A 24,327-nucleotide genomic window follows, 5' to 3' on the forward strand; every position below is an offset into this window, starting at 1 on the left:
TTTCTCCCAATCTGTGGTTTGTTTCTCATTCTCTTAACTATGTCTTTTTTAGAGCAGAAGTTTCTAATTTTAATGAAGTTCAACTTACCAATATTTCTTCCATGGACTGCACTTTTGATGTTGTATCAGAAAGTCATCACCAAACCCAAGGTAACCTATATTATCTTCCAGGAATTTTATAGCTTTTTGTTTTACATTTATGTCTATGATCCATTTTGAGTTAATTTTTGTGAAAGCTGTAAGATCTGTGTCTAGGTTCATTTTTAACATGTCAAAGTCCAGTTGTTCCAGTGCTATGTGTTGAAAAGACTGTCACATGTTGGTTAACTGTATTTATGTCAGGCTATTTCTGGGCTGTCTAAAATATGATCCATTGACCTACATGTCCTTTCTTTCACCAATACCTCACAGTCTTGACTATTACTAGTTTATAGCAGGTCTTGAAGTCAAGTGGTATCAGTCCTCTGACTTTGTTCTTCTATATCATGTTGGCTATTTTGGGTCTTTTACCTTTTCATATCAACTTTAAAATCAGTTTGTTGATATTCACAGTATAATTTGCTGGGATTTTGACTGGGATTGTACTGAATTTATAGATCAAATTGGGAAGACCTGACATCTTGACAATATTGAGTCTTCCTATCCATTTATTTAGATCTTATGATTCATTTCATCACTTTTATAGTTTCCTTCATATAGGCTTTGCACATTTTTTAGAGCTCTACCTAAGTATTTCATGTTTTTGGTGCTAATGTAAATAACATTGTTTTGGTTTTTTGTTTGGTTTTTTATTGAAGCATAGTTGATTTATAATATTGCATTAGTTTCCAGTGTACAGAAAAGTGATTCAGATATATATATGTGTGTATGCTTTTTCATAGTCTTTTCCATTATGGTTTATTACAGAATATTGAATACAGTTCCTTGTGTTATACAGTAGGACCTTGTTGTTTATCCATTCTCTATATACTACTTTGCATCTGTTAATCCCAAACTCCCAATCCATCCTCCCCCACCCCACCTCCCCCAGGGCAACCACAAATCTGCTCTCTATGTCTGTTTCATAGATAAGTTCATATGTGTCATATTTTAGATTCCACATATAAGTGACACCATATGGTATTTGTCTTTCTCTTTCTGACTTACTTTGCTTAGTATGATAATCTCTAGGTCCATCCATGTAGCTGTAAATGACATTATTTCATTCTTTTTATGGCTGAGTAGTATTCCATTGTATATATACACTACATCTTCTTTATCCATTCATCTGTTGATGGACATTTAGGTTGTTTCCATGTCTTGGCTATTGTAAATAGTGCTGCTATGAACATAGGGGTGGTGCATGAATTCTTTTGAATTATAGTTTAATGAGCTTGTGTTTTTAATTTCAAATTTCAATTGTTTATTGCTGGTATATAAGGAAGTGGCTTTTTAAAAAAATAAATTTATTTATTTTTGGCTGCACTGGGTCTTCGTTGCTGCGTGTGGGCTTTCTCTAGTTGCGGTGAGCAGGGGCTACCCTTCATTGTGGTGCGTGGGCTTCTCATTGCATGGCTTCTCTTGTTGCGGAGCACAGGATCTAGGCGCGCAGGTTTCAGTAGTTATGGCTTGCAGGCTCTAGAGCGCAGGCTCAGTAGTTGTGGCACACGGGCTTATTTGCTCTGCGGCATGTGGGATCTTCCCGGACCAGGGATCAAACCTGTGTCCCCTGCACTGGCAGGCGGTTTCTTAACCACTGCGCCACCAAGGAAGTCCCTAGAAAGTGGCTTTTTTAATACTAACCTCATATTCCACAACCTTGCTATAACCACTTATTAGTTCCAGATTTTTTCTTGATTCTTTGGGATTTTCTACATAGACAATCACATCACCCCCAGTATGTATACTTTTAATTTCCTTTACTTGTCCTATTCCATTAGCCAAGACTTTCAGTATGATGTTGAAAAGTAATGATGAGAGGGGACATTTTTGCCATGTCCTTGATCTTAGTGGGAAATCTCACCACTAAATATTATGTTAACTATAGGTTTTTTTTCATAGATGTTCTTTATCAAATTGAGGATGTTCTCCCCTACTCCTAAGTTTGCTGAGAATTTTTGTCAAAAATGGGTATTGAATTTTGTGAAATGCTTTTTCTGCATCTATTGACAGGGTCATGTGGTTTTTTTTTCTTTAGCCTGTTGATATGATAGATTACATTAATTGATTTTCAAATGTTAAACTAGCCTTGCATACCTGGAATAAATCCCATGTGGATGTGTCGTATAATTATTTCTATCCATTACTGGATTTGACTTGCTAATATTTTGTTGAGGAATTTTGCATCTATGTTCATGAGAGGTACTAGTCCGTAGATTTCCTTTCTTGTAATGTCTTTGTTTAGTTTTGGTATTAGATTAATGCTTGCCACATAGAACGAATTAGGAAGTATTCCCTCTGCTTTTATCTGCAGAAAGAGGATATAGAAAATAGGTACAATTTCTTCCATAAATGTTTGGTAGGTTCACCAGTGAACCCACCTGGGCCTGGTGTTTTGGAAGGTTGGCGTTGTTTCAGTGTTTTTAATAGACACAGGCCTATTCAGATCATCTATTTCTTCTTGGGTAAGTTTTGGCCGATTGTGTCTTTCAAGGAGTGGGTCATTTTCATCTAGGTTTTCAAATCTGTAGGCACAGAGTTGTTTGTAATACTCCCTTATTATCCTTTTATTGTCTATGGGATCAATAGTGATGGTCACTTTTTCATTTCTAATATTAGTAATTTGTGTGTTCTCTATTTTTTTCTTAACCTGGCTAGAAGATTATCAATTTTATTGATCTTTGCAAAGAACCAGATTTAGCCTTGATTTTTTTCTATTGATTTCTCATTTTCAATTTCATTATTTCTCCTTTTATTTATTTCCTTCTTTGGATTAACTTTGCTCCTTTTCTTAGTTTCCTAAGGTTGAAGCTTAGATTACTGTTTTTAGATCCTTCTTCTTTTCTACTATACACATTCAATGCTATACATATGCCTCTAAGCACTGCTTTTGCTACATCCCACAAATTTTGATCCCTGTATTTTCATTTTCTTTTCAGTTCAAAATATTTTTAAAATTTTGCTTAGATTTCTTCTTTGACCCATGTGTTTTTTAGAAGTGTGCTATTTAATCTCCGAGTATGTGGGGGTTTTCCAGCTACCTTCCTGTTACTGATTTCTAGTTTAATTCCATTGTGGTCTGAGAGCATACTTTGTTTGATTCCTACTGCTTTCATTGTTACAAGGTGTTTTATGGCCCCGAATGTGTTCTATCTTGGTGTATTTAGCTTGAGACTGTGTATTCTGCTGTTGTTGGAGGCAGTCATCTATAAATGTCAGTTAAGTCCAGTTGATTGATGTCCTTGCTGGATCTGTCAATTACTGACAGAGGTGTTAAAGTCTCCCACTGTAACAGTGGATTTGTCCATTTATTCTTGCTGTTTTATTTGCTCTTGTCTCACGTGTTTCGATGTTTTGTTGTTGGGCACGTACACAGTAAGGGTTGTTGTATCTTCTTAAAGAACTGACCCCTTTTTCATTATATAATGTTCCTCTTTATCTCTGATAACTTTCCTTGTTCTGAAGTTGGCGCCACATGAAATTAATATAGCTACTCATGGTTTTAGACCAGTGTTAGTACTGTGTATCTGTCTCCATCCGTGTCTTTATATTTAAAGGGGGTTTCCTGTAGACAACATATAGTGGGCTGTGCTTTCTACCCACTGACAGTCTCCATCTTTTCATTGGTGCACTTAGACCACTTACATTCAAAGTCATTATTGATATATTTGGATTACTATTTACCCATGTTTGTTACTGTTTTCTGTTCATTGCATTTGTTCTTTGTTTCTTTGTCTTCCACTCTTTTTCTGTCTTTTCTAGTTTTAATTGAGCATTTTATAGAATCCCATTTTTCTCTCTTGGCATATCAATTATACTTGATTTTTTTTAAAAATTTATTTATTTATTTATTTTATTTTTGGCTGTGTTGGGTCTTCGTTTCTGTGCGAGGGCTTTCTCTAGTTGCAGCAAGCGCGGGCCTCTCACTATCGCGGCCTCTCTTGTTGTGGAGCATAGGCTCCAGATGTGAAGGTTCAGTAGTTGTGGCTCACGGGCCCAGTTGCTCCACGACATGTGGGATCTTCCCAGACCAGGGCTCGAACCCGTGTCCCCTGCATTGCTAGGCGGATTCTCAACCACTGCACCACCAGGGAAGCCCCTATACTTGATTTTTAAACTGTTCTTAGTGGTTGTCCTTAAGTTCACAATATACATTCATAATTAATCCAAGTCCACTTTCAAATAACACTATACCACCTCAAGGGTAGTATGAATACCTTATAACAGAGTATTCCCAATTCCTCCCTCCTGTAACACTGCTGTCATTCATTCACTAATCCACAGGCTATAATCACCCAATACATTGTTCCTATTATTACTTTGAACAAATGTTTATCTGTAAGAGCAATTAAGAATGCGAAAACCAAAAGATTTTATTTTATCATCTATTCCTTCTCTAACATTCTTCCTTTCTTTATGTAGATCTGAGTTTCTGACCTATCTACCTTCAGTCTATCAATCAGTTCATTCTTCATTTCTGCTACAGTGTTTTTGATTTCTAGCACTGTCTTGAGACTTTCTCTCAGAGTTTCCATTATCCATCTCCAATTCTGGGGCAGCAGCTTGCCCAGTGACCTCAGTTCTTTGATGGTTCAAAGAAGGGTTGCTGATTTTCCATATGTAAAGCTTTTTCTTGTGAGGATGTGTATGATGACTTCTGTGCTTCTACTACATGCCAGGGTGGAAACCAAGTCTATATCCTCTATTCTGTTTTATTCTCTTCATTGTTTTCTCATTTCTTCTTTTTGTGAACTCATTTTCCTTTTCTACCTTCTAAAGTTAAATCCTTATTTCTTCAATTTCTAGGATCTCTTCTTACCTAATATAAGTAGTTTTAAATTTGTAACTACTGCATCAATTTCTTTCTAAGTTCCCACAAATCGATTCACTTTTTTTACCTGAAATACAACATCTTCTTAACACGTCCCTGCTTCAACCAGGAACCCATCCAACCCAACTAGCTATACATTCCAGCTACACTGATATTTCTAAAATGCAAATCTGACTGTGTCATTTTCTGTTTAAATGACTAGGCACAGCTATCAAGCATGATTAGTTCTGGACGAACAGGCCTTTAAGAACTGTCTTCAGCTGCTATACTTCAAAGCTACAGTAATCAAGAGAGTATGGTACTGGCACAAAAACAGAAATACAGATCAATGGAACAGGATAGAAAGCCCAGAGATAAACCCATGCACATATGGTCACCTTATCTTTGATAAAGGAGGCAAGACTATACAATGGAGAAAAGACAGCCTCTTCAATAAGTGGTGCTGGGAAAAGTGGACAGCTACATGTAAAAGAATGAAATTAGAATACTCCCTAACACCATACACAAAAATAAACTCAAAATGGATTAGAGACCTAAATGTAAGGCCAGACACCATAAAACTCTTAGAGGAAAAACACAGGCAGAACACTCTATGACATAAGTCACAGCAAGATCCTTTTTGACTCACCTCCTAGAGAAATGGAAATAAAAACAAAAATAAACAAATGGGACCTAATGAAACTTAAAAGCTTTTGCACAGCAAAGGAAACCATAAACAAGACAAAAAGACAGCCCTCAGAATGGGAGAAAACATTTGCAAATGAAGAAACTCACAAAGGATTCATCTCCAAAATTTACAAGCAGCTCATGCAACCCAATATCAAAAAAACAAACAACCCAATCCCAAAATGGGCAGAAGACCTAAATAGACATTTCTCCAAAGAAGATATACAGATTGCCAACAAACACATGAAAGGATGCTCAACATCACTAATCATTAGAGAAATGCAAATCAAAACTACAATGAGGTATCACCTCACACCGGTCAGAATGGCCATCATCAAAAAATCTACAAACAACAAATGCTGGAGAGGGTGTGGAGAAAAGGGAACCCTCTTGCACTGTTGGTGGGAATGTAAATTGATACAGCCACTATGGAGAACAGTACGGACATTCCTTAAAAAACTAAAAATAAACCTACCATACGACCCAGCAATCCCACTACTGGGCATATACCCTGAGAAAACCATAATTCAAAAAGAGTCATGTACCCCAATGTTCACTGCAGCTCTATTTACAATAGCCAGGACATGGAAGCAACCTAAGTGTCCATCAACAGATGAATGGATAAAGAAGATGTGGCACATATATACAGTGGAATATTACTCAGCCATAAAAAGAAACGAAATTGAGTTTTATTTGTAGAGAGGGGGATGGACCTAGAGTCTGTCATACAGAGTGAAGTCAGACAGAAAGAGAAAAACAAATACCGTATGCTAACACATATATATGGAATCTAATAAAAAATAAAAAATAAAAATGGTTCTGAAGAACCTAGGGGCAGGACAGGAATAAAGACACAGATGTAGAGAATGGACTTGAGGACATGGGGTTGGGGGGAAGGGTAAGCTGGGACGAAGTGAGAGAGTGGCATGGACATATATACACTACCAAATGTGAAATAGATAGCTAGTGGGAAGCAGCCGCATAGCACGGGGAGATTAGCTCGGTGCTTTGTGACCACCTAGAGGGGTGGGATAGGGAGGGTGGGAGGGAGACGCAAGAGGGAGGAGATATGGGGATATATGTATATGTATAGCTAATTCACTTTGTTATAAAGCAGAAACTAACACACCATTGTAAAGCAATTATTCTCCAATAAAGATGTTTAAAAAAAAGAAAAAAAAAGAACTCTCTTCAGCTGCATCTTCTGCCTTCTCCTCCATTCTTACATAACCTTGGGCCTAGCACAGCATTATGAAAGAGAACTTTCTGCTGTGGTGATGATTTTCCATATCTGCACTGCCCAGTATAGTAGCCACATGCCTTAAAATGTGGCTGGTAAAGCACAAAAACAGAATTTTAAATTTTATTTAACTTTATTAATTTAAATTTAAAAGGTCCCTTGTGGATACTGACCACCTTGCTGGGTGGTGCAGCTCTGCACAGACTGAGCCTGTCCTTCACTGGGAATATTTAGTTCAGTATGCAGTCTGATTTAAGTCTTCTCTTTTACTCTAATTTAAGTAAGAAAATGTTATTTCCTGATTTTTACTAAAATAAATTAACTAATGAAACATTTAGTGGTTCAGAGAGAACACAGGTCATCACAGAAATAGGAACCACATTAAAATCAGTAAATCTTGTCAAGTTTACTAGAGAAAGAGAAGACTTCTCAATCTAGAAAATTAAACTTCAGCGTCAAGGAAGAACTCACTATAGGGTAAATAAACTCTGGAAGCAAACATGCTTTCTGTATTTTTGCCTCATGTGTAGTCCACAGCAGAATGCTCAGGACACAAAACTATCTGCATGTTTGTGAATGAATGAATACTAGGATGAAGTCCTTAGTCCCGGAAACTGATCATTGCTATGAATCAGACTTTGTCATCAGCATAAAATCAGTCTCACGGATGGGTTCAGAAGTAGAAGTTTCTAGTTCACACTATGTCTCAATTTTTTATTTAAAAAATTCCACTTTTACAAGTCTCAGAGCAATGGTTCTCAAACTCTTTGACCCAAAGAACACTTTAAACTCAAAAACTGCTGAAAACCTTTAAAAGTTTTACTTATGGGATTAATACTTTGATATTTACTGTTTTAGAAAGGAAACGGAAAGACTTTTTAAAACACAAGATTTCACAATCACAGATTCCACTGGCGGTCAGAATGATGACATCACCACATGTCAGGCAGCCTCTGGAAAAATCCATCGTACATTCAGGAAAATATTGAGAATGAAAAAGGCAAGTAATGTGTTAGTGTTATTCTGAAAAGGGTTTGACCTCACAGACATCCCTGAAAGGGTCTTGAATCCCCCTCGGGTCCCTGGACTCTGTTTCAGCTCCTCGTCCTAGAGGAAGACAGGGCTCCATGACATTCTACCTGGAATGAGCACAAGGGTGGATCAGGACACCTCAGCACTGAGAAGGCAACTGCTCTTGTCCATGTCTGCACACAAATTATGAGATGTGGTTTTTTCAAACTGTTCCTAAGCCCATAAATAGACAAAACAATCATTTAAAACATATTAGGAAATCATATGTTATATTTTAGTTTTAATATATTCTTGTCATAATCAGTCTTGGTTGGAATACAAACAACTCAAGTCTCAAGGTTTTTCCAGGGTTTTTGGTTGAGGGAAAAAGGTGTTATAAGAAAAACAGCTAGAATCTTTTAAAGCTCAAATTAGACTTTATCAAGTGAAAGTAATAAAGTGCCCAATATAGAGTTTGACATTTTCTAGGTATTCAGTAAATGCCTATTCATTCACTTTCCAAATCAAATTTTAGTTTCCAAAGAAAATTATTTAAAAAGAAGAGAGGTGCACACTATTCTAAAGAATTCTAGTAGGAGTTCATTACCATGTAAGGCCATGGGTTTAGAAATGAAATGAGAACATATAGCCAAGAGGGATTAAATCTGTGGCTATATGGTTGACTAGATCAACTGTTAATTAGGTCAACTGTCTAAAAGATAATTGAATTACTTCTTGGCTGATATATTTGGTCACTGAAGCAACCAAAGTAACTCCACTGCAAATTAAGTGGTCAAAGAATTTTAGAAAGCAAAATCTCCTGAGAGCCACAAAACTTTTTCTCTTAAATGTCTTAAATCTTCTGTGCTGGCTCAGGAGAAAATAAACCAGAAAATCCTGAAACATGGACACTGGCAACTGACCAAAACAAGCTTTTAAGATTTCATAACCACATTTTAAAAAATATATGAGCATAAACTCCAAGAGAAAGTAACATATAGTATATCAGTGAAATGTCTAAATTAAGAAAACTGACTAGAGTATTTAAAAACAGGAAATAGCAGATAACAACGTGGCGAATGAGACTACCAAATGAGCCCTGGGAATGACCCAAAGGCCCTCCTTAGCTTTCCTCTAGGGCACACGCCATCCTATACGAGGGGTGGTGCTCCGTGTCAGTTATAGAAAACGAGAACCCAACTGAGCTTTCAAAAGCATATGGAAAGATCCTCTGGATATGTTTCCTCCTTATGTAAATTAAGCAGTCATTATTTATTCAAAATTGAGAGGAGTGTAAATTAAAAAGAAATTAAAACAGTATATATGGCATAATATTTTTCACATCTTACATGACACTTCAAGGAATGTCTGCACAATTTTTCATGTATTCTCTACATAGTAAGTGAATAGCTGAGGCGAATTCCACCATCTTTAACCTACGAATGAAAAACTTAATTCTCTAAAGGCAGACCCAGAGACCATCATCTATACAACTGTACAACCCAGACATCTTGGGGTCACCCCCAATCCCGTCTCTCACACACCCTGCCTTAACTCAGCCTTCACGTCCTCAAGCTACTATCTTCTAAACACATCTCAAGTCTCACTGGCACAGACTGATCTAAACAAATATCTCAGGTACTCAGGGTCTTTCCAAATACTCCACTTCTAATCCGTACTCCACAATGCTACCAAAGTACTCTTCAAACCCCACAACTACTCCAAACATGACTTTGCCTAAAATCTTCAAATGGTACCCTAGCATCTTCAGGATAAAGTCCAAATGCTTGAGCACATATACAAAATACCTTAAAATCTGGTCCCTCCTACCTAATTTCTTGCTTTTCCCCAAATGTGCTCTGCTCCCTTCATCACCCTTCTTTCCTTCAAAAACCATTAACTAGGCAATATTTTAGGTGCCTGGCATACACAAATGAACAAAGCAAAGATCTTTGCCCTGGTGGACCTTACATTCTTATGGTAGGTAGAGAGATAACTGACAGATGGAGAGAGATGTGGGTAGACAGATGACAGATGATAGGTAGATAAATAGATGGTGTATACAGATAGGCAGATTATTGGTAGATGATAGATAGCTAATAGATGGTTGACTGATAGACAAGTTGGTAGACAGATGATCAATAGACAGCTAACTAGACAGACAGATGATTGATATAGGCAGGTAGGTAGGCAGATGATAGATTACTGATACAGATAGATAGCGAGACGACTGACAGATAGGTAGATGGACAAACAGATAACTGATAGCATGCCAGGGGTAATAGATGCAGTGGATGCAAACAAATCAGGATGAAAAGGGAAGGGACTGTGTATGAGATGGCATGGTGCTTTACCATTTTAATTGGGTGGTCAGAGAATGCCTCACAAAAACAGGAAACACCCACGGAACCAGTGTGGCTGCAGAGGAGGGCGACGTGCAAGACAAGAGTGTGGAGTGACAGGAGGCCAGACTGTGCACGTGGTGGGTCACTGCTGCCACACGACTCTTACTCTGAGAGCAACAGGAGCTGCTGGAATTCTTGAGCAGAGGAGTGTCGCCAGCGAACGTGCGTTTAGAACTCAGGGCGCCGTTATGTTGAGGACAGCCTCTGAGGGCAACCGAGTGAAGGGGACAAGAAAGAAGTAGAGGAAGTGGGACAAGGGTGCCTGGAGAGATGCCCATAGGAAACGAAGTCGCAAGGACAGGAGCTGCTGGAATTCTCTGCAGCTTCCCCCAAAGTGGGGAGAGTTCCGAGTCTGGAGTTCTAATTGGGAAGGACTAACGCGAACCGGAGCTTCCCCTGCCTCACGATGATGCTCACGAGAAACTAAGTGATTTAAAGTAGAGCCTGAGGTAGGGGCTGGACAGGATGGGGTCTGGTTTCCTCTGCAGAGGGCTGTGCTGGCCATGTCCCTATGGACTGGTGACAATCAATCCCCTGACGTCGCCCTCCATTCTTCTCCTCAGCACCACCCCTCCATCGAGTCTTCCCCTCTGCCCACAAAGAGGGGTGGTAGTGTGCACAGGTGAGCGGAGACGCACCTGAGGCCCAGAGATCACCACCTCCTACTGTACTGTGTTCACCTCTCTCAGACTTTTACTTGAAAAGAAAAACAGTGACACCGCCACCACCTGTCCTACTGATTTCCCAAAATAACTAGGAGGATTTGAACAAGACAATATACCTTATCAAAGGCCGTATAAAGTTTATACGGTATATCATCCTCCACCCTCATCGTTAGGAAAGACATATCATGTAGGACATAGATTGTACTATGATTTAATTTCCATCTAAATAAAAAAAATTAACACAAAAAATTACAGGTTGGAAATGGACAGGAGATATCATCTTCTATCTGGTAATAAGTCAGATTACAGGGCCAGACAAAGCTAGATTTGCATCTTAATTTGGTGAGTTAGTTATCATTAACAATCACTGAACTTCAATTTTCTCATCTATAGAATGGAAATAAGAACTTGACTAGTTTCTTTGAGAACTGAAGATACGGATGATAGTAAACATGTGTCTACCTGTGTGTCTAAGTGCATGTCTACATATATATCTATGTTGTGTGTCTACATGTGGCTATCTACCTGTATGTCTCCTGTATGTGTGACTATGTATGTGTATCTACCTGTGTGTGTCTACGTGTGTGTGTGATATATAAAATGAACAACACACTCAAGACAAAGGAATAAATGGAAACATTCCATAGCAAGTCGACAGCACATATGTGTGTGCTACCCTCCTAATTATTTGAAAGGGGCCTTTGAGATGCCCGAATGAGTACAATGGGCTCTTGGTATGTGCTAGGAGTTAAAATACCTGTTAAAAAACAGAAGGTGGATTTGGGAACAAACGCCTGCCCTCACTCCACCCCCACATACTGTCCCAGGCACCAGGCCTGAGGAGGCCAAGAAGGCAGGGGCAGCAATGAAGCTGCACTGGGCTTCTTCCTAGTTTCTCAAGACCATTCTTCTTGCTTCCACAGATGAAGATTCCTGATGCCATAAAATCTGTCTTACCCCTTCTTCCCTTCCAGAAAGGAGAGCAGGGCCAGGCAGTCAGGCACACAGCTCCTTAGCGGGAAGGGTGGTGGTTTATCTTGCAAGCCCCCATTAATGGAAAAATTCACAACGCTGAGAGGCTCACAGGGTTGACCCACCCACCTTGGTGTGAACTGGCTGAGCTACTTCTCCTCTTGCAGTCTCAGCTTCCTCTTCTGCAACATGAAACAGTCATAAGTACTTCACCTTTCTGTTATAAAAACCAAGTGAGATAATGCCTTTGCAAGTACTTTGCAAAATATAAAGTGATATATAAATGTTATAATTTGGGTTGTCATCCTGAGCAATCTACATGTACCCTGAACTGGTGTCCCAGCAACAACACTTACTGATAATTTTCTTCTAAAAAAATTAGGGAAGCAGGAAAAAGCAACTTTAATCCAGATGTTGGGGGAAAAGAAACTTTTTTCAAAAAGTAAAACATTAATCACAAGTTCCTTGATGCTCAATTAATGAAAGAAATTTAAGCCAGTCAAGCCCAGGTGATGACTGCAATAAAACGGAATTATGAAGATAGCATTCTTATACACAACATCATAAAACACAAAGGAAATGATAAACAGAGAACATACAAATTATTAAGAATCTTATTACTTTTTTGAAAACTGTACTTTAAAAACAGAAATCACTGAGGTTAAAAGAGAAGGAAAAAATACTAGCAACCAAGATTACGAAAAGTAAAACCAAACTTTTAAACAGTAACACCTAAAAAAAATAAGCAAAATTTGGCTTATGAGAGGTTACTTTTTAAGTTCTTGTGAAATTCTAAATAATGGAAACTATTTTAAAAATATAAAAAGACTTACTATTTACTGAATTTTAATGTGTACCCTAGAGGGTATATTTGTGTCTGAGATAAGATGTCATCTGTGGGCCACATGACCAACCACAAGGACATCCAAACTCACTGCCTCGTACTCACACAGCTTCTGCAGACATGTGCCCACTCATTCATTTCACCATCACCCACATTACAGACCCCACACCTGGTGCCTTACCCGACCGATAGCGCTCATCTCGAGACCCTGAGGACCTTCGGCGGTGATAGCGAGAGGCAGAGGAAGGAGTAACTGGAGCCCGGCGCTCTGGAGGCAAAGCTTGATCCACTCCTGGGTTAATGAGGAAAACAGCAAAGTAAGGAGAGGTTTACTGGCAGCTGGAGTTAACTTACTTTGCAAAACAAATCATTTGGTAGAATAAATCTCTGACTCTCTGCTTTCCCACAGCCAAGCTGAAGCACACAGGGGAGTGGGCATGGAGGGCTGGGACATCCTGGACAATGAACAGGAAAGGAAGAAGTATCCAGGGTAGGGCACGACTCAGGGCCCCGACACTACAGCCTCTAGAAACACCAGTCCAGGCTCCTTCACGTCACAAATGCCTGTTATCTCATGTGCCGTGATGCAGAGTAAGCTACAAGCAATAATTCTTTAAATTACATTTATCATTAAATTAAAAGCAACTGCAAATAAGTCTTAAAGGATATTTTAATAATATATTCCAGGTAACCAGGATGGAGCATAAACTTTCATCTTTGTTCATTCAAAATTTCAAACTCTCTGCAATCTTACTCCATTTGATGCTAAACAACTGAACAAGTTGTATTTCAACATGGCTTTGAAGAATTACCAAAACTGTTAACATGGTCAGATAAAAATGATTCAATGATATTGGCCAAAAGCTGACCTAACTCTAACAATCTTGATACCTATTCAGAGCTAGAGTAGTCAGAGGCACAATTTAGATAAAACTAGGTACTACGGGAAAGATGTAATCACTACAGTTCAGAAATAAAGTAATTCTGAGCCCTGAGTATTAAAGATTAATTATTGCTTCTTCAGAAAAGGGTTAGTAATGCTCAATAGAAAGTAAACCAGAAAGAGCAATTTTAGCAAAAAACTGTCTGGTCCCTGGTTTTCTGTGATGGCTCCATGAGAGTTAGCTATTCATCCCTCAGATTTAATATTCCTCTTACACTGGTGATTTCTGAACCTCACTTTTTAATGGAATGTTTGTGGGCCCTACATATTACGTTTGCTATGTTAGAACTGTACAAAAGACACCTGCACTGCAGGCCTGGGTTAGGTTCCATGGTTTTTCATCTAGCAAGTGTATTAACATTGCTAATTAACAGTCCTTGTCACTGAACTGTTCACAGCTCCAAGTCTCCTCCAGCTATCTTTTAAAAAGTTACTTTGTATTTTTATCAAACAGATGCACAGAATTTATGAAATCAAAGACTACTATTAAATCTCATAATGAAAACAGTAGTTACCTGGTATTTACATTCCTATTGAACCTTAGAATTCTACGCAAAATTATTTGTAAATTTAAAATTTTTATATTTATTTGTATAAATATATTTATTTGAAAATTATTTATATTAATTGCCTTTCCTGTCAATTACTGTCAAGAAGTTAAATTATTAAATATCATTCTGATACTATAATCCTTATGTAAAATCTGTTTATTTTTTTCTTTTCTCCTGTGTCAACTTTTATAACTTTTTCTTTAATCCCACTGAAGGAGGTGCAAGCAAGCGTTTCTTCCTATGGCAGGGGCATCACCAGATCTACTTCAGTAGGTCTTTTACCTGGGCTGTTCCATTTACCCAAAGAAGAGACGTCCGGTCTCCTGTACTGTGACTAAACACAGTGTTCACAGTGTTCAGCTGGAGCTATTCTCACTCTCCAGCACATGTGCTCTGATTCAGGGCCTCTGGGTGCAGTACTGCCAGGTGTCCCCAACTCCGGAGGCTCTTAGTTCCCTTTCTCTCTTTCTCAGAGAGCAAACATCTCTGGGGGAATGGGGAGGATGTGGATCGCCTGTTCCCTAGATGCCATGCCTACCCCCACCCCCAGCCGTGGTTTCATCAGCACCTTCATCTGCTGCCTTCCTGCCCTTGGCTAAATAAGGTGCCTCTAATCATCTACCTTATATAGCTTAAAAACACATCACTATTTCTCCCATTCTCTTGTCCTGGGGATTTATACTTTATCCATTTACTGACATCGTAGTGCAGCTCTGGGAAGAAGCAGGGCTAAATGTACACCTTTGCGCTGCTGAGGTTAAACAGTGCCTGATACACACACACACACATTTAGCTTTCAATCTCAGTAGTTACCCATCTAGTTCTTTCAAATATGCTTTTTGGAATTAATTTCAACCTTGACCCCTTCCAGGTCCCTAGGTTGTCATATACTTCCTCTGGGAAGTGTAGTCATAGCACTTACAGACCAGCTATACAGAGCTGTAGGTCAGTGCTCACCTGCTGCTGTCCCTACACATCTGTCTTCAGAAAGCTAAGTCTGCATACAAGCATTGTGAACATTTACTCTCATAGGCTGAAAAACAGAGTTTACAACCCAAGTTTTAAAAAGAAATGAATAAATTAGACAAAAGGAGAATAGCTTCAACAGGTCACCAGCAGTAGGACATTAAAAGAGACTAAAATATAAGTGTGCATATTTCAATCATTAGTTTTTATCTGACCTCACTGTGAATGAAATTTGAGGTAGCTTAAAGGTACCTCAGTCACATATGCAACTCCAAATTAGAATGACCTGGTACCACAAAGAAGCCAGGGTAGTAACCCACGGCCCATGACCCACGGTAAGAGGAGCTGACCACGTGCTGCTGCTGGGACGGGCTCCCTCCTGGTAAGGCTAATCACGAATAATTAGTAAAACACATAATTACAACACAGTACTCAGCACTGCTGAGGCCTCACATTCAGGCACGATTGAAAACTAGCTCAAAGGAAAGCCACAAGACGACCAGTATGTCTACGACACAAGGTGAGGCGTCCCAAGGAAGGTGGGGTAACTGTCCAGAAACACGCAATGCAAGGGGGATAAAAAATTCTCCTCAGGCAAAAATGAGACAGCGATCAAGACTGGATCTCTTCTCCGACAAACATCTATTAAGCACCACTAGCTTCAGATCCCACACAAATTGAGGGGAAATGCACTGGGGACACCGCCATGCTCTGGAGCTGGAGATGGAGCCCTATCTGCTGCCATCACGATCTGACCCTGAGCCTCAGTTTCCCATCTTTAGGCAGGACTGATAGGAACAGCCAATGCTTTACAGCACTGGTGCAAGCACTTTATATTTACTAATTTATTAACATAGGCATATGAGATAAGTTTCTGCCATTTCACTGAGAGAAAATGCAGGCCCAGAACTGGGTCTTGAACTCAAGCCATCTGTGCCACTCTCACCAGTGCCCTTCCATTTGTGATGGGCATCCCTTCCTGGTGCTCCTGGGCACCTGCTGTCACTCAGAGCCCAAGCAGAGGCCAGGCCCTTGAAGCAGAGGCTACGTGCTGTTCAGTGCTGCACTCCAGGTGCAATGGTCACTGGTCACATGGACCAAGTCCAGCTGGTACTTTGAATCCATGAAGAGGTATTTTTGTGACCTCACCACAAAACTGCTGTTCAAGAGCATTCTTATAAAGAGAGACGGAAACTGCTACAATTCCAGACTGCTGCCCAGGAACAAACTCAGAGCAGCTGAAAACTGCTGAGGTTGTGTGACATGAAGGTGTGCACACATCGATCCTTGCTTGGGACAGGGGCAGGTTAAGAGCCCAGAGAAGGCAATGACTGACTGGCTGTCTGCCTCTGGCCAAGTGCTGCCCCTGGCTCACAGAAGGGTCTCAGGAAGCACTGCTGAACCAGTAAGTGAAATTTTCAAGGCTCGTGCAGAGTGCTGCAACTCATCAATTCATATACGACGATCTCAGTGAGCTTTTGTTTCCTCTAGAATTGCCACAGGACTGTAAATAAAACTCCTCATCAGAGGAAGGAGACCAGAGGTGCATAAGAGGAAAAGAGGAAACAAAAGGACAACACAGGAGAGAGTAAAACACACCTCGCCCCGCTGCTGAGTGTGCACTTCCTGGGACCTCGCACTTCTGCACATGGCACCCCACCTCTCCACTTCCTCAAACACCTCCATCCCCCGGGACTCCTCTCCTCCCCACCCTACACTTTATCCTCAAGGTTAGAAAGGTCACCAGGCTTAGTGCTCAGCCCTGCCCGGGCCCCTTCACAGTCACACGCCACCTGCAGCTCCCAGCACCCTCTCTGCCACCAGGGCCACTACAGCCCGGAATGTCAGTCTCTCTCTTCAATCCAAGCAGGGCTTTGACTGGTTCATGTCTCTGCACCCAGTGGACCACAGAACCGAGCCCTAGGCTCCTTCCCTGACTGCCAGCCTCCCTCCACCACACCCTCCTCGTCAGCCACCTCCCACTCGTGCCTCCAGGTTCCTGTCACACAGAAACACTCTTCCCAAGTTTTTACCCTGTCCTATCACTATTCACTCCTCCAAATGCTTTTTTCCCCTCCATATGTAAAAACTTTGTTTAAGCCCAAGGGAGAGAAAGCAGAGAAATAAGCCATTTTTATTAGAACTTCAATCAATTACTTCTAACACATGTTTAAGAAAGGTTCCCCAAAACTAACATAATATTGTAAATCAACTTTACTTCAATAAAAAAAGAAAGGTTCCCCAAAGAAAATCCTAACAATATAGTTCTGGCACCTAAACAATCCACCAATTTCAGATTATTAAATAAATGCAGTTATTTCATTAACGCTATGGTAAACTAGATACTAGAAATCACAATAATCCTCTTATTAACCTAAGAATAAGGCCCACAGGGGCTGGTCCGTTCACCCAGACACAATGGTGCACTATAGGCCAGAAGACCTGCAGTATAGACACCTTCTATAAAAAGTCAGTATTTCTAAATTCAGACAGTAAGGGAAATACACTGAAAAACCTTGGTTTTCAACATATTTTTAAAAGAAATCATGAAGGATGTGTACAAGATAACCTGCATAAAAATGTATATAAGATTTAAAACAAAGATCTTGATTCAAATTCTGGTCTTATTTTTACTAATTGCGTAATGGGACAAATCACTCAGCCTCTGAACCTCGGTTCCCACATGTGTTGGGGTGCAGACATGGACACATTAATACAGGAGTGACTGCTACTCCCAGGACCCTCACCGTGACTCAAGGCTCTCTGCTCCTTGCACACAGCATTCGTGGATCTCAGGGTCCCTCGACCTCACCGGGCACCCAAAGGGCTCTCACTTCAGTGAAAACATGCTTTAGGCAGTGGTAAAACTGACAAGGATTTTTCCATATTTCAAGTCTGTACAAAAACGATTTTTGAATTGTCCCATTCTCTTCTAGCACCTGATTATACTTTCCTTCACGCAACAGCACTTATTTCTAACGTAAGTGCCATCAAGGAGTCTGCCAGAAAATAAACAGTACAACTGTAGTACAGGTGAGAAATTTACTACTTTCACTTCATACTGACTCAAATGAGAACAGCACAAAATAGACAGAAATTTCACCATCAGCACTGTAACATCTCCCCGACCATGCTGGCCTGATTCTTACATTACTGTCACTCTTGTGTCTACCTTACCCTCCATTAGCATGAAGCCTTGCAATAAATCAGTATAAATTTGCTAACCATTTTCCTATTCATGTTTGAATTTGCGTAGGGACTCATGCCTGGAAAAGTATAGATGACCTGGAGTTCAGGGTTTCACAAGAGCCCCTACCATCGTGCATTTGTGTCTCATCCCCACATCCCAGCACTTGGCTTTGCTCAGCAGGTAAGTTCGGAGGCAGTGAGAGTATATGGTCAGGATCAGGGCTTCAGATTTCTGCGTTTTCCTTATAGATTGTCCACAAAAACCCATATGAGCCAGATCCAAAGTGGACACCACTCTCACTGTTCCATGCCCAGCTCTGCCTTCCGTAGAGGTTCAGCTGTTCCCTGTTAACTACTGGTGTCTGGGGAGGAACCTGATTGGTTCATGTCACCAAAAAGAACAAGAAACCCATCAATAATCACCAGCTGTGTGTGATAAAATAAGAATACTTCTTAGACAACTGAGAGTAGCAAGCTGTGTATCAAGATCATGACCATGGCTTACCCTAGGATACAGGTCATTTACCTTTAGGTGATGTAAGTTCATTTCCTGTAGCAACTCAGGCTGGAAAGAATTCATGCTAAGTCGCAGGCCACCCTGATTTAACTACTCATATTTCTCCTTTTCTGGCATTTAACCTTGCAGGCTACACCCCACCCATCATGAACAGATGGCATGGCCGAGGAAGTCCCCCAGGACCAGCTCTGTGCCCCTACAACCCAGGTCAGATAGGCAACACACTGCTGTGCCCAGGGAAGTGAGGGCTGCACTCTGGGAGACAAACTCTGTGGCAGGATGAAAATATAGACCAAATTGTGCACCTGGCACCAGAGAAGCAGAGCAGTTGTTTAATGTGAAGAAGCAGAACCGATCAACCACAGCAGTGCCAGTAAGCTTCACTTTCTGAAGAATATAAAACACAGTGGCCTGTCCTAACCCCAGGGATCAGGGAAGAAATCCTTGTCGAAGTGACACTGCACTGAGCTTTAAAAGATGCACAGGTACAGGCACAGGGCACAAGCACGTACAGAATGCCTCACATGCAGTGTGACATCGGATGTAGGCTGGAGGAGGTGAAGAGAGGTCAGGCTGCTACCCGTGAAGCCCTTCTGATGCAGACGAGTCTGCACTCAGGGTGGGGCCGTCTGCCTTCTCCACAAGAGCAAAAGTGGACGATAAACTCGCCCTAACCAAGAGAGGCTCCTCTCTGAGGAGGCTGTTCACGTGGATCCCACAGCCGATGCCCAGAGAGCAGGAAGGAAACAGACAGACTTGCCCTCTGGTCACAGTAGCCGCATTCACCAAGATTTTCACAACTACACAGTCACAGTAAGTCCTTGTAACTGAGCACAAGCCGCCTGCTGTTGGAGGAAAGGCGAGCTGGGCTTGGAGAAGACTGGATCTACATAAATCACTCACCACTCAGAAACATTTGATGCCAATCACGTGGAAAGTTATATCTAGCCAATACATGCATCATGGGAATAGAGGGACTATTTGGTCAAGGAAGGTTTCACTATTTACGGTAACATTGGAATGTTACTACCTCACATCACCATGGCCTTGTCATGAAAGCAGTGAAGACTCATATAGAAGCTAACACCACGTGATTAAGATATCCCTGGAGAGAGTGGTAGAGAGTGGATTTTAGCTTCTATTTGCACAAATTTTATCAGGTTCAGAGACTAATGAAAAATATATAGTTTCAGATACTAATGAAAAACTGCAAGAGAACTAGAACCAAATAAGTTCTCCTGAATAATATTTTCTCTTTGATAATGATTTTCAATATATTCTGACCCCTTACTTCATTAAATACATAATTTTCTTCTTTTCTTTCTAGCTCTGGCACACTTTCCCTCATCCAGCTTTAGGTGAGCATTCAACACTGTGCTCTCCTTACTGCTTCCCAGAGACCATCTTATACGAGTGACCATTCACCCAGGGCAACTTCTCAGAAATACAGAGCAGCAATAAGAACTGCAAAACTACCTGGGCATCTGTTCACCCAATCCCAGCAGCATGGGTGAACCTGCCTTCTCCTTCCCGGTGGGAATGGCGTGGCCACAAGGGCCAGGGAGCAGTGTTCCCAAGCAGCGCTCACAGCCTCACACATCCACAGGTGCAGCAGTGAGGCATACAGAAATTGCGACGGGGCCCCTGCAGCTAACGCCCAACTCCACCGCCCGCCTACCACCGCTCCGCTCTTCCCCACACAGACATGCATCACGCCCGTCAGCAAGCTAGCATGGAGAGGAGGGCAGAGCCACAGCGGAGAGACCCGGCTGGGTTCCCTCCTCTAAGATCCTGGGGGCCGACTGTGACATAACAGCTTAGTGTCTGTACCTGATTCTGAAACAGTGCCTTTTATTTGAGGTAAAACCCTGAAGCTTATAAATGCTTATTCCTTATTGTACTAAAAGGTGCACTGAACTCATCTTTTCGGGCTTCTTATATTCAAAATATTGCTCACTAAAATAATTTTGACCTCTGAATAGGATCACGACCTCTAAGAATACACTCTATGATGAACTGGTTCAATTTTTCAATTTCAAAACTCCATAACTGCCCTCTGGAGGTAGGAATACCATGGAGCTACAGACCTTACTCCCTGAAGCAGATCTCAGAGGCCAGGATTCATTACAGTTCATCCTTCACCCAGGTCTCTGGCTATGAGACAAAGGTTAGCGGAATATCAACAATTTTAGGAAGAATTGTATGATCTGTCATGCATTCTTCTTTCTTAAGTGTTTTGTAAGTAGTGCTCCAAATGCAAAAATATGGTTGTAAAAACCGAGTATTATATTTTAATAGAAAACACTCAAAACTGGGCCCTGAGTCAGCAGGATGATCATGGTCTGGGGTCTGTGACAAGCTCTTTGCCCGAGGAACACTGTGGCCTCAATAAGTCGCACAAGTTCAAATGGAGAACAGGGGCTCAGAAACAGGACCTCCTAAGTTCCGCCAAGGCTGAGCCCTCACTTCTGTTTAGAAAGGCATTAGGTGGACAGTCCATTGCAAACGTGCCCTGCCGTGGGGGGTGTGTGTGTGTCTCTCTCTCTCTCTCTCTCTCTCTCAGTTAAGTGCGCTCACCGAAACGAAAGTAAAACAGTGGCCGGTTTCCTGCGGTGCTGGCCGCCCGCTCTCTGACCGCGGCGTCTCGGATGTCACATACCCCGATGTTGCCAGCCTGCAGCATTCTTCTCGGGGCTCCTTCACTGTGCTGCAGTCTACACCGGACCACGGCAGCTCCATTCGCTGCTGTAACAAGTTGAAAAAAAACTAATTAATTCAAACTTTAGTTTTTTTTAAATTTGTTACAGCACCGAGCAGAGCAGCCGACCCCACGCAGAACAGCACAAAGAACATCAAAGGGACCACGCCACACAGGGCCACCCTCAGCGCTCAGCAACACGGGTCAGCCATGTTCTTGGCACTGTCGCAGCTCCAGAGCCATCTTCTGGGAAGGTGCAGAACTGCTTCTGTTTCACTTTTGTTTGGTAAGGCACGGACAATAAAATCTAGCAACCCAAAGGGCCTACAGTCTCCCCGCCAGCCTTCCTCCAAGACCGGGAGGGGCCACGTGCAGACAGGAATTCATCACAACAGCTCTGCTGGAGCACGAGAAGAGGAAAGCGGGGAGACCACATCTAGTCGTCTGCCCACGTGTGCTCTGAAGCCTCTCACACATGGGGTCAGCTAGACAACACACTTATTTTCCATCCACTCAGACAGCGCAGAGCTTCTTCCTTTTACAGACTAGACAGCAGGAAAACCCAGGCCGTCATGTTAACTTTCTTAAGTACCGAGAAAAGAAAGAAATCACACAAAACCAAACAAAGCTAAAAAAGCAGCAGAAACTCAACACACAAGTTAAGTGTCCTGGAATGTGAGCCACAGGTGGGGACACTCCTTCTGCGCCCACAGCACTGGAGGCTGTGTCACAGCCCGGAGAGCCGGTGGGCCTGCACTGGGCCTGCACATGCAGACTTGAACCTCTTCTAGTAGAAGCGGCTCAGCAGAGCTTCACATTTGTTCCAACAGTGAACACTGGAGAGTCCATTTCTGTTGCTGTCCTTCCTCCTGGAGGACTTGTGTTAGCTTTAAGCCTTTCCTGATGCCCAGAAAATTCTCAAGGTTGCCCTCGGGCTGAACTGAGCTTACATCAGAACGGAGTGTTACAACTGCAGCCCAGTATCATCTTCCTTTCCCTGAAATGTACAGAACCCAGCTCGAGGGCAGAAATTCTACACACTTGCACACGTGAAAACGCTGGAATTAAACAGAATTTGTACTTGGGGAAGAATCCATAACGTTGACAATCACGTTTCAAAAAACAACCAACCTTTACGATTTTATAATACCAGGCAGGATGTTACATCATTTTCTAGATTTCTAGATTGGCCCTCCACCCCTCACCAATGACGTCAACGAAAACCTTGGATTAATTTAAGCCATTATCAATAAATTTAACCAAGACAAAAGTCATGTTTAAACCATAAATGCTCTCATATTTTTTATGATTATAGCATTTTAAAGTAATCAAACATATTACTGCGGCTCTATGAATAAAGTACCTGTTAAATTTATTAGGCACATTTATAGAAAAGTCATATGTATCTTCTAAATTCACAAAATATCCTGCAATCACACAAAGGAGTAGGATGTGCCTAGTGCCACCTCAACGGTGTGATCTGCATGCAGACTGGGGACTGAGGGGGGACTTGTGCTCAGCTGTTCTCTCGCGTGTTGCAGTTAACTCTTAAAATGGGATGCTTTATGCTACTCATCAAGGTTTACGTACTTGGAGGCTGGGGCAGGTAGGCTCCAATCAATTTTGATCTCTTCTTTTCATATCCTTTTTGTGTGATGTCACCTGCAAGAGAAGGAAAGGGAAGTTCAGAATGCTTTCACAGGTAGAGCTGAACACTCAACTGAGAAGACACAGTCACATCTGTGTGTGTCTTCTATTTCCTTATAATTTAAGAAGAAAGCACTTCATATCATTCACCTTGACATTTCCTCTGCTCACAAATAAATACTCATTTAAGTTATATAAAATCCTTTACTACGCGCACACATGCTTGTCCCCGGTGCCTTCTCACAAGGTTTTGGCTCTGAAGGGGTCCAGAATTAGATTCTTGCAATCTTATTCACGTCTGTGGGGCAGGAAACCTCCCCGGTCTACGCGGCTCTCATTAACTCAATCAACAACGGATTCTGCAGGTGTCTACCCCAGTGAGAGCTGGCCAAAACCACCACTGATTAGCATCTTCCTCCATTAATGAGATTTTTTTTCTTATCAGGCGTGTCGGTCCCAAGGACTATACTTACTGCTAGCGTATTTTTGAAAATAAGTGTCTAAGACGAAATGAAACAGTAGATAAAACAAAGCAAGAGAACACAGGACCTATGGAATCCAAAATATATGAGAAAGAAACTTATCATTAAAACAGGAATTAAATTGCTGATGCCAGAGATTCAAGGGCCATTGCTAGGCTGGCATTTTCCCCAAGTACCAAGTACCTGGGACAAATAACCTTTATGACATGCAACAGCCTTTCCCAATTACAAGTTCGAACGTACCCAAAATGCTGATTTGTGCCCTTGAATTTTTCTGAAACTGTTAATTTTTTTCCTAATATTCTGACCAAGCCATCATTCCTAAAAGAGCTAAATACTAAAGTTTTAATAAAAATACAGCAAACAAATGAAAAGTTATAACGAGTCACACACAAGTTGCTAAGTCCGCTTTTCCTGGTGGTGGTGCTCGCTACATTTGATCAAACCAGAGGGCACCCTGACCCAACCAGCTCACAGCTCACTGCAGTCTTGTCCAGCCCACGAAACACATGACTAGTTTATGCACATGGAGCTGTAAACAACACAAATATATGAAAACACA

At 41.3% G+C, this 24,327-nt stretch overlaps 1 protein-coding gene across 5 annotated transcripts in view; it reads right to left on the minus strand.

The window, feature by feature from the left end:
* Positions 1 to 24,327, minus strand: part of DIP2C (disco interacting protein 2 homolog C) — a 360,625-nt gene that overhangs the window by 163,260 nt on the left and 173,038 nt on the right. For 3 of the 5 annotated variants that reach the window (XM_068559492.1, XM_068559485.1, XM_068559477.1), the window contains exons 2-4: positions 23,227 to 23,298; positions 21,516 to 21,683; positions 12,954 to 13,064 (exon numbers count right to left, since the gene is read on the minus strand). In XM_068559492.1, the coding sequence (XP_068415593.1) occupies positions 12,954 to 13,064; positions 21,516 to 21,683; positions 23,227 to 23,298 (351 nt within the window). The remainder of the gene's footprint in view (positions 1 to 12,953; positions 13,065 to 21,515; positions 21,684 to 23,226; positions 23,299 to 24,327) is intronic. The other 2 variants (XM_068559508.1, XM_068559500.1) reach the window with 1 other exon arrangement.

The sequence above is a fragment of the Eschrichtius robustus genome, chromosome 1 (assembly GCF_028021215.1).
Source record: "Eschrichtius robustus isolate mEscRob2 chromosome 1, mEscRob2.pri, whole genome shotgun sequence".
NCBI classification, from domain to species: domain Eukaryota; kingdom Metazoa; phylum Chordata; class Mammalia; order Artiodactyla; family Eschrichtiidae; genus Eschrichtius; species Eschrichtius robustus.